General features: G+C 35.5%; 1 protein-coding gene across 1 annotated transcript in view; it reads left to right on the forward strand.

The window, feature by feature from the left end:
- Rictor (RPTOR independent companion of MTOR, complex 2) overlaps nt 1-14,488 on the forward strand; it is a 68,620-nt gene that overhangs the window by 31,149 nt on the left and 22,983 nt on the right. The window contains exons 10-22 of the mRNA XM_013018519.1: nt 1,063-1,163; nt 2,460-2,625; nt 3,605-3,706; nt 3,821-3,867; nt 7,205-7,340; nt 7,654-7,853; nt 8,415-8,541; nt 9,202-9,366; nt 9,528-9,604; nt 10,031-10,109; nt 11,164-11,273; nt 11,650-11,737; nt 13,881-13,973. Coding sequence (XP_012873973.1) covers nt 1,063-1,163; nt 2,460-2,625; nt 3,605-3,706; nt 3,821-3,867; nt 7,205-7,340; nt 7,654-7,853; nt 8,415-8,541; nt 9,202-9,366; nt 9,528-9,604; nt 10,031-10,109; nt 11,164-11,273; nt 11,650-11,737; nt 13,881-13,973 — 1,491 coding nt within the window. The remainder of the gene's footprint in view (nt 1-1,062; nt 1,164-2,459; nt 2,626-3,604; nt 3,707-3,820; nt 3,868-7,204; nt 7,341-7,653; nt 7,854-8,414; nt 8,542-9,201; nt 9,367-9,527; nt 9,605-10,030; nt 10,110-11,163; nt 11,274-11,649; nt 11,738-13,880; nt 13,974-14,488) is intronic.

Genomic DNA, 14,488 nt, shown 5'->3' on the forward strand with positions numbered 1-14,488 from the left:
CATGTGGGGGACACACACACACACACACACACTGGCATGTGGGGGACACACACACACACTGGCATGTGGGACACACACACACACTGGCATGTGGGACACACACACACACTGGCATGTGGGACACACACACACACATACACACACACACACACACACACACACACCCTACCTATAAGGGTACCAATTATCAATATTTTGAGGGTTTTTTTGTTGTTGTTTTGTCTTGCTTTTAGTCTGAAGGAATCACTTTTTGCATAAACCCATATCTCTGTGCTCTGGAAATATAAATCTGACCAACTTTAAGCATAGTGCCATTAGTTAATTACTTATTCCTATATCTACTCTTTTGTGATTAGTATGTTTATTGCTTGAAAGCTGGCTGCATGGTAAGATTTTGGTTGGAAAACAAGAGTTAATAAGTTCTGTGGGGTTTTTTTTAGAGATAGTAGGGATATGATATATACTTGAGAGACTGATTATCAAGACTGCATGTATCAGCTTATATGTTTCAATATTGCATCTAGAATTTTTTTTTTTTTGGTCGGTTGTGGGTTTTGAACTCTGAGCCAGGATGCTGTCCCTGAGCTCTTCAGCTTAAGGTGAGTGCTCTACCACTTGAGCCACAGCACCACTTGCTATTTTCTGGTGGTTAATTGGAGATCAGAGTCTCATGGACATTCCTGTCCAGGCTGGCTTTAAATTGTGATCCTCAGATCTTAGCCTCCTGAGTAGCTAGGGTTATAGGCATGAGCCATCAGTGTCCAACTGCATCTAGAATTTTAAGTGATATTTTTATACATAATCCTTTCAAGTCTGTCAAAAAGTGAGTTTGCTAGAGTCCTACGTAGAAACATTCAATATTTAACATAGGAACTGTGAAAATCTGTGACCTTATTAATGTATATTTATATGCTTATGTTTGTTATATCTCATTTTTATTTACAATATATAAAAATTGTATATAGTGAGGAAAATAACCCATTATGTTAATTTTATGTAATCTTGAGCATACCTGTATTAATCTACTTCTAAGATCTTACAAAATGTTGTGTTTTATTTTAGGCAAACACAATTCTTCCTCATTCACATAGCCATCATTTGCATTGCTTGCCAACCCTAATGAATATGGCTGCGTCCTTTGATATCCCTAAGGAAAAGAGACTGTAAGTAACAGAGCTCTACAGCATCTTAGGATGCTTGACATTTTAATATCACTGGGGTTACTTTCTCTTCTTTCTTTTAGGAAAGAAAGGTAGGTAGGTTATGCTTGGAAATTCTTTAAGAAGCCTTATAGATAAGAGGAAACAATAATTATCAAAGTGTTTTTTTGTTGTTGTTGTTTTGTTTTTGTTTTGGTTGGTCGTGGGGCTTGAGCTCTGGGCCTGGGTGCTGTCCCTGAGCTCTTAAGCTCAAGGCCACTTGAGCCACAGCGCCACTTCCGGCCTTTTCTGTTTATGTGGTGCTGAGGAATGGAACCCAGGGCCTCATGCATGCAAGGCAAGCACTCTACCACTGAGTCACCTTCCTAGCCCTCCAAGTGTTTTATTTGTATTTTAAGATACAAAGTATTAGTAGAGTGACTAAAGAAGTTTTTTCCAGTGTGTTTCTGAACAGAGTCATTTGACTTATCATGTGTTTAAAAATGTTTGAGAGTTTTTGGATTTTTTTTTGTTTAAAGCAGCAATGTAGACTTTTTAAAAAATGTCTGTAAATTATTTCAAATTTTCAACATCCACATACTACCAACTCATTCCTTTCCTTGTATGGTTCAGCTTGTTGGACTTTTAGAACTCGTACTGGAGAAACTATAAACTGTTCCTTTCTTCTTTTCCCTGTCCCCCTCTCCTCCTCCCTTTTCCCCTTCCCCTTCACTTTTCCCCTTTACTTTTCCCCTTTACTTTTCTTGTTGATACTGGAGTTAGAACTCGGGGTCTTTTACTTGCTAGGCAGGCACTCTACCAGTTCTTAGTTTTGCTGGGTGTCAGACTTGGTCCACTACCTTCCCATATAGCTGGGGTCACAGGCACTATATCTGATCTTTTTTCTTTGTGCTTCCAGATTTAACCACATAGTTTATCTTCTTGTTTTCTTCAAATAGTTATATAAAGAGATTTAATTGAACATGTCAATTTATGTTAGATCAGAGTCACCTTCCATCATTTTCCCTGGCCCCCATATATTCCATTCTCGTCTTCTCAAGTTTCCTAATTCCATTTGTACACTAAGAATTATAACTCTTCATTTGTCCACTTCCTTCCTTTTAATTCCCACTCCCCTCATTCAAGACATGTTTTAGCTTTCTGGTATTCAGCTTTTTTACTTGCATGATAGTTAATTGTTCAGAGTTTACCTCTTTCTATACAGTACTCTCTGTCCTTGAATTGCTATTTTAATAATTTATCAGTTATCACTTTAAATTATGCTACTTTGGCTATCGTATATATTTTTTTCCTTATTAGAAGAGCCAGTGCAGCACTAAACTGTTTGAAACGCTTCCATGAAATGAAAAAACGAGGACCCAAGCCTTATAGCCTTCATTTAGATCACATTATTCAGAAAGCAATGGCAACACACCAGAAACGGGATCACTATCTTCGAGTCCAGAAAGATATATTTGTTCTTAAGGTACACTCATGATTTTTAACTATATACAGTTTCCTCATTCTTCAACACTGGATTTTAGTATATATGTCTGAGCTTTGTAGTTTGTTCATGCCTGTGGATTTTCATTTGTGTTCTTGTGTTTACAGTGGACAGGTAGTTTAGAGCCAGGTTTTTATTACTTTATTTTTTCTCCCAAGGCAATGTCATTTATTGTTACTATTTTTTTTTTTTTTGCAGGTAGGTTTTGTTATAGTGGCACAGAACATACGGGTTTGGTTGTTACATTTATAGTGTATGTATGTATAGATGGAATGGCCTTTTCATTCTAAGGACGTAAAATATGTGTAAACTAAAAAGCATGAGTAACCCCTAATACATCATACCAAATTCCTAATCAGTGGAAGACCTCTAGGGACCATTTTTTTTTCAAGTCTGATCTGGTATAGTCTGGTTTCTATCCAGCTTTGAAGCAAGGGATAGATGCATTGGATACTGAATCTGGAACTGATTGCACATACATGTTACCTGGTACCCCAGGGGACAACAGTACGTCTCAGAAATCCATTCATTTTCTGTTGCTTTTGGCAATGCACAGAACATTCTGGAAGCTCTTCCTTCTGAAAGTTGGTTCAAACCTTCAAATAGCACCAAGTGCTTTTGAGCTTTGGAGAGCTAGTATCCTGTGCATCTTGTGCTAGTTCAGCTCCCATGGTCCACAGTGGCATGGCAGGGGCCCCTGCCACTCTTGGTCCAACCTGGAGGATAAAGAACTCTACCTCAGAGCCCTTGAAGCATCAGGGCAAAGGTACCAAATGAGTATTTCTGGTGGAGAATGACAGTAGTGGGTAGAGAGGTACATGCAAATGCCTTAATACCTTTTAAAATTAAGACTTTTTATAATCTGTCCATAAAGGAAATGTCTTTTCATTTTTAAAATTTGGATTTAGTGGTCTATGTGAGGATAGTTTACCTTGTCTTATTTGCTGTCTGGTGATTTTAGGATACAGAAGAAGCCCTTCTAATGAACCTTCGGGATAGCCAAGTCCTGCAGCACAAAGAGAATCTTGAGTGGAATTGGAATCTTATAGGGACCATTCTTAAGGTATTGCAAATGACTTTATTATGATGGCTTGTTTTCATTTTATTATAATTTATTACAGTCCTGTGCTTAGGAGTTGCTAAATATATTTATATATAATATATTATGTTTTTCTAGTGGCCAAATATAAATCTAAGAAACTATAAAGATGAACAATTACACAGGTATGTAAAAACTATTGTGCATTTTAATTTAAAAAATTTAGATTTAGAGCATGTCTAATGCCTGCTGAAAATAATAATTGACATTTTAAAGCAACATTTAGTCAATTAATATTCAGTAGGTATATAAATATGTAAGTATAGTCAACATATTTGCTAATTACTTTCTGATCATAAACATTTTACTTTTAGTTTTGGGTCAGAGTGATTGAGATAAAATTTTTTAAATTGGGGTAGGAATCAGTTTTGTAGATGTCTTAATCCTTACTGTATGAGGATGACTATCATAAGGATATACTTTTTTTTTTTTTTTGCCTGTGGTGGGGCTTGAACTCTGGGCTTGTGCACTGTCCCTGTGTTCTTCAGCTCAAGGCAAGTGTTATACCATTTGAGCCACAGCACCACTTCTGGTTTTCTGGTGGTTAATTGGAGATAAGAGTCTCACAGACTTTCCTGCCCAGGCTGGCTTTGAACTGCAATCCCCAGATCTCAGCCTCCTTTATAGCTAGGATATAGATGTGAGCCACTGGTGCCCAGCAGGATATACATTTTAAATGTGCAACTTTTGTACATCATTCACATCTGAATTTGAAAAGATATCCATTTTTAGTTCCTCTTAATACTCTCCTTGACCACTATATAAAACATTATTAATGTTCATAGCATATAGAACACTTCAATTGTGCTCCTTCTTGAGTACACCAAGGATGTTTTACTCCTGAGTGGCAACTAGCCAATTACCTGTACTCATATCATTGATTAAGGCAGCTTTACCTTTTTTTTAAAGACTTTATTGTTATTGTAGAGGTGATATTCAGAGAGGTTACAGTTACTTGAGTCAGGTAATGAATGCAGTTCTTCCCTTGCTGTCTCCTAGTTTTTCCCTCCCATCCACACCCACAGGATGTATAGTTCATTTTTCATATAGTATCTAGTGAGTACCCCTGTTGTATTTGTTTACCCTTTGTCCCACCATTTCTCTGCCCCTCTTACCCTCCCAAACTAACAAAAACAAGACAAATGGAAAAAACAATAAAAATAGCAACCAAAAAAAATCCTTGTTTCCTTTTCCTTCATTTCCATATTACTTCATTTGATCATAGGCACATAGCTATTGAGGCCTATGTGATTCGCTCCTGTGCTCCTCCTTTGGCCTCACTGTGTGAATGTCTGGAGACCTATATAATTTATCATGTACCAGTGTGTTTTTTTTAATATCATTCAATGTGTATACTTGTAGATCTATAAGCACATTCTAGTTACCACAAATAAGGGAAGCCATGCAACCTACGTTTCTGTGGATCTGACTTATTTCACTTAATGTAATTTTTTTCAAGTCTTTCCTTTTTGGGGGGGGGGTCCAGTTGTGGGGCCTGAACTCTGGGCCTGGGCGCTGTCCCTCAGCTCTTCAGCTCAAGGCTAACACTTTACCACTTGAGCCACAGTGCCACTTCCGGCTTTTTTTTTTCTTACGTGGTGCTGAGGAATCGAACCCAGGACCTCGAGCATGCAAGGCAAGTGCTCTACCACTGAGCCACCTTCCCAGCCCATGTCTTTCCATTTTTTTACAAATGGGGCAATATCATTTTTTTCTCATGGAAGTGTAGAATTTCATTGTGTATATATAGCACATTTTCTTGATCCATTCATCCACCCAGGGGCGAGGGGCATCTAGGTTGATTCCATATCTTGGCTATGGTAAACAGTGCTACAGTGAACATGGCTGTGCTGATGGCTTTAGTGTGTTAGTGTTTGTGTTCTATTGGATAAATGCCCAAGAGTGGGATTGCTGGGTCATACTTAGAAGCTCTATATTTAGTCTTTTGAAGCATCTCCATACTGCTTTCCAGATTGGTTAAACAAGTTTACATTTCCACCAGCAGTATAATAGCGTCATCCCTGCCAACATCTGTTATTAGTTTTCTTGATAATGGCCATTCTAACTGGGATAAGGTGGAATCTCAATGCTGTTTTGATTTGCATTTTCTTTATGGGCAGAGATTTTGAACATTTCTTCATGTGTCCATTGGCATTTCTTTATTTCTTCTGAGAAGTCTATAAATTTGTAGCCCATTTATTAATTGGGTTGTTGAATTTTTGAAGGTTAATTTTAAGGGGGGGGTAGTTTTTTGAGCTCTAGGTATATTTTAGAGATGAGGCCCTTATCTGATGTATATCAGGTAAAAATCTTTTACCATTCTGTGTTTTGTCTATTTACCTGTTCGTCATGTCTTTTGCTGTGCAGAAGTGCTTCAGTTTGATGCAATTCCATTAATCCATTCTTTCTTTGATTTGTTGTGATTCTGAATCTTTCTTAGGAGATTTCTACCTGTGCTTAGAAGCCCTAGTGTTTTCGCTACCCCTTCCTGTAATATTTTCATACTATCTGGCCTTTTACATTGAGTTCTTTGATTCATTTAGAATTGATTCTGGTGCAGGGTGATGCATGAGGATCTAACTTCAGTTTTCTGCATGTGGATAACCAATTTTGCCAGCACCATTTGTTGAAGAGGCATGACAGCCTTATTTTATGTTGATCCCATTAGCATTATTTTTGTTCATCTTTCATGATATTCAGCTTAACATATGTATTAAATTTTGAGGAATATATGTAACATAAAATATTACACTGAAATAAAGATGCTTTTAGGTACTAGCTCTTCATGTTCCTTAAGAACAGAGATGATGTCCTAACTCCTGTATTGGATTAGATTGTAGTACATGAAGTTAAATTGAACTAAGTTAAATTGATGATTGGTACACAACATTGAAAGTTGCTGAAATAATATAAATTATGTTCATAAATTCATTTATAAGGGCTTTCTTCACATTTGCTCACCTCTATAGTCTAGATATCTTTTTTTTATTGACCAGTAATTTTCTTCTCTGCTATTTTTTTTAAACATCTTACTGAAAAATTCTTATTCTGTGAAATGTTCCTAAAGTTTTTTTTTGGGGGGGGGGCCCGGTTGTGGGGCCTGAACTCTGGGCCTGGGCGCTGTCCCTCAGCTCTTCAGCTCAAGGCTAGCACTCTACCACTTGAGCCACAGCGCCACTTCCGGCTTTTTTTTTTCTTTTTGCTTATGTGGTGCTGAGGAATCGAACCCAGGGCCTCATGCATGCAAGGCAAGCACTCTACCACTGAGCCACCTTCCCAGCCCTCCTAAAGTTTTTTTTAATGGTACAAATGAATGTGTTTATTATATCTCTTGCCATTTACCCCCAATGGATGAGATCCAAAATATATTTTTTAAAAACTTGTTATGTCCTAACACAGTAGTCAGAGTTCTTTAATAATTGTTTAGCTTCTCACTTGGTTGACAATTTTATTTGGTCTTAGGTTTGTACGAAGGCTTCTTTATTTTTACAAACCTAGCAGTAAATTATATGCCAATCTGGATCTCGATTTTGCCAAGTCCAAGCAGCTCACAGTTGTTGGTTGCCAGTTTACAGAATTTCTTCTTGAGTCTGAAGAGGTAAGCCTTCATTTCACAGCAAAATTTTTTTAATAGAATTTACTACCTACCTCTTTTCGTCTTTCACTACCTCTGTTTTACTTTTATATCTAAAAAGGCATAACCTTTATTTAGAAATATAAGAAGTGAGTTGAGACTTAGATATCAATTTAGCTAATTATAAGAACCTGTGTGCTATGGTCTGTTCTTCTGTAAGATAGTATTGTGTTAAATGGGATTGTAAATAACAGATACTCGGAGAGTAATATATATAATTAGTAATTCATCAGCATTATTTTCTATCTGATTATAAAGTTGATTTTTCTAATTATAGGATGGGCAAGGGTACTTAGAAGATCTAGTGAAAGATATTGTTCAGTGGCTCAATGCCTCATCTGGAATGAAACCTGAAAGGAGTCTTCAAAATAATGGTTTATTGACCACCCTCAGTCAACACTACTTTTTATTTATTGGAACACTTTCTTGCCACCCTCATGGAGTCAAAATGCTGGAAAAATGCAGTGTATTTCAATGGTGAGCATCTCTAGATTCTGTGCTGTATGAACCTAAACTTTATTGTTTGTCTTGGCAGACTGGCCTCTTTTATTTTTAATTCAGTGAAATAACTAGTATTTTTTTTTAGTTGTTATACATGAGTTTGGAAAGTTTTACTTTTCAGAAGATCACTATTGTCTTTGATGTTTTGACATCATTACTTTATTTCAGAAATGTGTTTTTATATTAGGTGTTTAAAGTCTGTTGTTGGCACAAACAACACACAAAATGATAACTGTGTAGTGATGAATATGCTAATTGTGATCATTTTTTTGAGATTCCTCTCTCCCTCTCTGTATACATATGTAGATATATCTATATTCCCCCGCCCCTTTCTCTATGTGTGTCTGTCTCCTTTTCTGTCTCTTTATATATATTCATATGTGTGTGTGTGAGAGAGAGAAAGAGAGAGTGAATCAGATTGTTTACCTTAGATATATTTATTCTTTAATTTGTGGTATATCTCAATAAAGCTGGAAACATATTTGTTGAATTAATGGTTTAATAAGCTTAATCTTTCTTTTTATCTTTATATTTTAGTCTTCTTAATCTTTGCTCCTTGAAAAACCAAGACCATTTACTAAAACTGACTGTTTCAAGTTTAGACTATAGCAGAGATGGATTAGCTAGAGTCATACTTTCGAAAATCCTGACAGCAGCTACTGATGTGAGTAAAACACAGACAATAAAACTATCTTTTAAATAACTAGTTAGCTTAATACTGTATACATTTGGGCCTAAATAAAACTAAAAACTCCAGTGATAAAGGTAGAAATTGGGAATATTATAAAATTTTAGGAGAAATTATGACTTCATCGTACCCATATATATGTATATATTGGTCTTACTGAGTTTTAAACTCATGGCCTTATACTTGCCAAGTAGGTCCTATTTTACTATTTGAACCACAACCTCATCCTTTTTAGCTTCAGTTATTTCTCAGATAAGACTTTTTTATCTGAGCCAGCCTTGGACCACAGCCTTTCTCACAGCGCCTCCCACATAGCTGGAATTTCAGGCATGTGCCACTGTACCCTGCTTGTTTATTCAGATGGAGTTTGTCTATCTTTTATCTGGACTATGAACTAGAATACCCTAATCTCTGCCTCCCAAGTAGCTGAAATCATAGGAAAAAGCTACTGTGCCCATCCAGTACGCAAATTTTTTTAGGGACAGAATGAAACGGCTTCATAAAAAGGGATATTTATATTAAGTACTAAACTATCACTTTTACCCTTTCTGTTTTTTCCAAAGACTTGCCAAAAAAAAATTAAATAGGCTAATCATAGTGAAGTTACTTTTTTCTAATGTTCATTTATGTTTATAGGCTTGTAGGCTGTATGCAACAAAACATTTAAGAGTATTATTGAGAGCTAATGTTGAGTTCTTCAATAATTGGGGAATTGAATTACTTGTGACTCAGCTACATGATAAGAACAAAACAATTTCCTCTGAAGCTTTGGATATCCTTGATGAAGCTTGTGAAGACAAGGTAAAGTTTCAAGTTTTTTAGTTTTTTTTTAATAGTGAAATACTTACACTACATTTCTGTTAAGATATTAAATTGACAGGAAAATATAATTCTATAACATCAATGTTTTGGAAAAGGTACTAGATGCAGTTATTAATTTGTTTAATATTCATCTATTTTAGGCCAATCTTCATGCTCTTATTCAGATGAAGCCAGCTTTGTCCCACCTTGGAGATAAGGGTTTACTTCTCCTCTTGAGGTAAACTTTAAGTAAATTCTCCTGTGATTGTATTTTCTGTTACATTTTTTCTGATAGTATAACATTAAAGCTAGATTACAATGCAAACTGGAAGCATTCTGAAAGAATTTTACCATGTAACTTCAGGTACAAATCTGTTGTACAATCTTCAATAATTATGTTCTGTTCACTGGTTTCCTTAATAGGTGCATGTGTGTATGTCTGATTAACATTTCTTTGTTTTACGCTATATTCTTAACTGCAATTAGTTAGGTTCATATGTTTTTGTGAAAATGTATCTTCAATTGAAATTTTAGTGATAGTTGAATGTTTTGTTTTGGAGGGAAACTGTTCCTAAAGTCTTTACCCATGTATTTTGAGTTATTTTATCTCTTCATACATTTCTTGTCATTCTTAATATTAAATTGTAGGTGTTTTAATTTGCAGATTTCTCTCCATTCCAAAAGGGTTTTCCTACCTGAATGAAAGGGGATATGTAGCAAAACAACTGGAAAAGTGGCACAAGGTAAATTCTAATTGAATAAGTTTTAATTTATAATGTCTTCATGGGGGCACATAGTTACAGTGATTTTTTTGGGTGTGTGTGTGTGTCACCAGTGTTTTAAAACTACTAAATTTAAATATGTATCTATCAATATGAAATAAAATCTTAAATTCTATGTAATTCCCTACATATTAATACTTGGTCCATTTTAAAGCTGCAGTATTTATTTTACAGTGAACTTGATTTTGTGTAAATTCTATTGAAATTTTACTTTAACCCCAATTGATTTTAATATTTTAATTATATGCTTTGTTGACACTCTTAACCATAATTACTGATCCTTTATAAGACTATAATTTCACACAGGTCTTTTGATGCAAGAACAAAGATCAAAGCAGTTCTATTTAAGCAGATATATTCCTGCCGTTAAGCTTTATCTAAGGATGCTACTTTACTTATAAACCTGAAAGTTAACACTTGAAGGCAAACATCTGTGTAGATCATTGAAACTTTAGGCCTGTGAAGAAAGCTATATTCCAGTATAGCTAAGACTAGAATAAAAATGGATGACAAAGCCAATAATGTATAATAGACCTACTTTGTAGAGGATTTGTAAGACCCATAGTATGATGCTAAAGGATTCAGTTAATTTCCTTTTTATAAGTCTCATATTAAGAAATTAATTTTTTTATTATCTTTAAATAGTTGTACAGAGGAGGTACCACATAACAAAGCAATATAACTACAGTGTATCCTGAATCAGTGTCACCCCTTTCAACATTCTTACTCCTAGGGAAGGGGGTGAAAGACTTTGAAGAAGATGAAGTAAAAATTTTTACTTAATTAATTGGGCCTAAAATGTTAATAAAAGGGAGATATATCCAGACTATCATATCATTGCTTCTGAATATAGTAGAATATTTGCATTCATAAAATTTCTTCATGTTTTCCAAAATTTATTTCTGAACATGTTCTCTTCATTTTTTCCATATTTATACTTCTAAGGGTTGGGAAGTGTTGGCATAAATTTGATGAATGCATGACACTGTATAACCAAAGAAATATTATTTTCTAGGAATATAATTCCAAATATGTTGACTTAATTGAGGAACAACTTAATGAAGCACTTACTACTTATCGGAAGCCTATTGATGGTGATAACTATGTCCGTCGCAGCAACCAAAGGTATAGTCCAGTTAATGGAAGAAATATTTAATAATCTTCTATATTCTCTTTTATCCACTAATACAGCAAAAATCTTTACATAGCATTGATTGCTCAGAAATTTCATTGACATACATACATGCTGAATACACTTACTAAAACAGAATTTAGGTGTATCTGTGTTTTCTCACCTTGGCTTACTAGTCTAGCCTCAGCTTTTCTACTAGTACTTTGAAACTTGATAAACTATCATCTTTCCAGAAAAGTCTGCATGCCTTCTTACCTCCATTTTTTTAATGTTGGGAAATGTATAATTTCATTTATTTAATACATTAATAGCTATTTGTTTAAATTAGTACATTTATTTAATTAGATCTTTGTTACTTTATTATACCAGATTACAGCGTCCTCATGTTTACCTTCCTGTACATCTTTATGGACAACTGGTACACCACAAAACTGGCTGCCATTTATTGGAAGTACAGGTAATCATCGTTCTCTTATTTTAAATCCTGATGGTAATTCACAACCTTAATGTTGTTAAATATATATTTGCAGAAACTTATCATACACTATAAACTCAGTGGCATAGTTTGTTTTTTTCTTTTCATTGGCAGCATTGATGATTTTGAGCTCGGGTTCCTATACTTGCCAGTGAGGCTTATCTACCACTTACGACACACCCCTAGCCCATTTTGATGCTTTTCATTAGTTTTCAAATAGGGCCTCTCATTTTTGCCTGAAGTTGGCCTTTGACTATGATCCTTTGACTTATACTTTCCCACAGCTAAGATTATAATGTGTCCTACCATGCTTAGCTTTTTTGTTGAAATGGGGTCTCATTAACTTTTTTTTACTATAACTGGCCTTGATCCATGATCCTTCTGGCTTCTACCTTCCATAATTACTTTAAATTCAGCTATCATATAGTTGACTTAAGTATTCTGTTTGTAATCTTCAGACATTATTACTTGTTTATTCTATTTTCCTGACTTGTGTGAGACCTTTTTGAATAATTAGATTTTTTTGTAGAGTAAGCAACCCAGTAAAAATCTGAGTTCTTTCCTTTACAGTTTGTTGTAAAAATTAAAATCTCCATACATACTGAGAAACTTAATTTGTTTCCTTCTTTCATTGGATAATTAAACTAAACCTGGTATAGCTTTTGTCATCCCCAGGAAACAACAAAATCAAACTTGTATGCTATTCTGAATTTCAAAGATTACCTCTGCCCCCGCTTCCTCCCCCCTGCAAAGCAGTAGTGCTATACCACTTAAGCTATGCCCTAGCTCTCATATACTTTATGAACTGTAAAGGACATAGACATGCAGTTGTTCATTGAATAAAATATGCACATAAAATAGGTATATTTAATTTCTGACTCAGGTTTTCTTTCTTTCTTTCTTTTTTTTTGGTCAGTTGTGGGGCTTGAACTTGGCCTGGGAGCTGTCACTTAGCTCTTCAGCGCCACTTTTCTTGTGTTTTATTGGAGATAAGAGTCTCACGGACTTTCCTACCCAGGCTGGCTTTGAACCATAATCCTCAGATCTCAGCCTCCTGAGTAGCTAGTATTACAGGCGTGAGCCATCAGTGCCCAGCTCAGTTTTTCTTTTAGGTAGGTGTTTTTAGTAAATATAACCTATGTCTAATTGAAGAAATAAATATTTAGGGTATGGGCCAAGTATCCAAGCACCTACTTAGTAATTGAAGGTCTGAGTTTAGCCCCGCACTACTGCCAGAAGCAAAACATAAAAATAATTATAGAAATGATGTGTGTGTATAATATTTATCTAGCAATTTAGTCCTGTTTTGGTTTCTGTTTGTTTGAGACTGACAGGTCTCTCTGTGTAACAGCTTACCTACCCCTAACTGCCCTGACATGGCCTGTCTCTATTTACGTCACAATTAATCACAGGAGCCCAGAGTTGTTTTTTTTTTGGTTGGTTATAGGGCCTGAACTTTTTTTCTGCTTATGTGGTGCTAAGGAGTTGAACCTAGGGCTTTATGCATGCAAAGCAAGTGCTCTACCACGGAGCCACCTTCCCAGCCCAGGAGCCCAGAGTTTTGCATAAATATTCCTTGTAGCTTCATGTGTTCTTTTGTTATGTCTGTGAAGACTGTCAAGGACATAAAATGAATCCAAATTTAAATGAATTTCTCAGTGTCACTACTGAGCAATTCAGTCATACTGTTACACTGTGGTGAAGTCCAAAATCCTGGCCATTTAGCTCAGTTGGTTAGAGCATCGTGCTAAATCCAAGTATTATTTTCTATTTACTTTGAATACTAAGTACCTTGTCTAGCACTTTATGGTTAATTATTAAATGATGCAAACCTTATGAGTCTGGTGCTATTATTATCCCTACTAGGGAAATTAGGTTAGCTACCTTTGGGGAAAGTTAAATAGCTTTTTCAAAACCACACTTAGTATTAATGATAAATCTGTAACATGAGCTTGACCTATACACGAACAATATGGGCTTCTAAGAAATTTTACATATTTTCTGTAGAAGTTTAAATATGTAAAAATGAGTAAAAGTAAATCTTAAACAGGTTTAATGATACATTAAGACAATACATTAAAAGCATAATATATTGTTACTTACATAATTTTTTTTCTTTTGCCAGAATATTGTTACAGAACTCTGTTACAATGTCCGTACACCAGATTTGGATAAATGGGAAGAAATTAAAAAACTGAAAGCTTCTCTTTGGGCCTTGGTTTGTAATAAACACTTCTGTAAGATCTTCACAATTTTTAGATTTTTTTCACGTTTATCTGTAAATATTAAATACTAATATTTTTGGAAGTTGTTAGGGTAATATTCTAAGACCCAAGATTGTTCCTGCCACCTCAATTTTTTTTTTTTTTTTGGGTCCAGTCATGGGGCCTGAACTCTGGGCCTGGGCGCTGTCCTCAGCTCTTCAGCTCACGGCTAGCGCTCTATACTTGAGCCACAGCGCCACTTTCTGGCTTTTTTCTTTTTGCTTATGTGGTGCTGAGGAATCGAACCCAGGGCCTCATGCATGCAAGGCAAGCACTCTACCACTGAGCCACCTTCCCAGCCCTTCAAATGTTTTTATGCTAAAGAAATATTGTTACTGTTGAGGGTTTTTTTTTTCCCTTTTTTTTTGGTTGGTCATGGGGCTTGAACTCTGGGCTTGGGTGCTATCCCTCAGCTCTTCAGCTCAAGGCTAGCACTCTACCACTTGAGCCACAGCATCACTTCCAGTTT

Source organism: Dipodomys ordii, unplaced genomic scaffold (assembly GCF_000151885.1).
Source record: "Dipodomys ordii isolate 6190 unplaced genomic scaffold, Dord_2.0 Scaffold41, whole genome shotgun sequence".
In the NCBI taxonomy this organism is placed as follows: Eukaryota; Metazoa; Chordata; class Mammalia; order Rodentia; family Heteromyidae; genus Dipodomys; species Dipodomys ordii.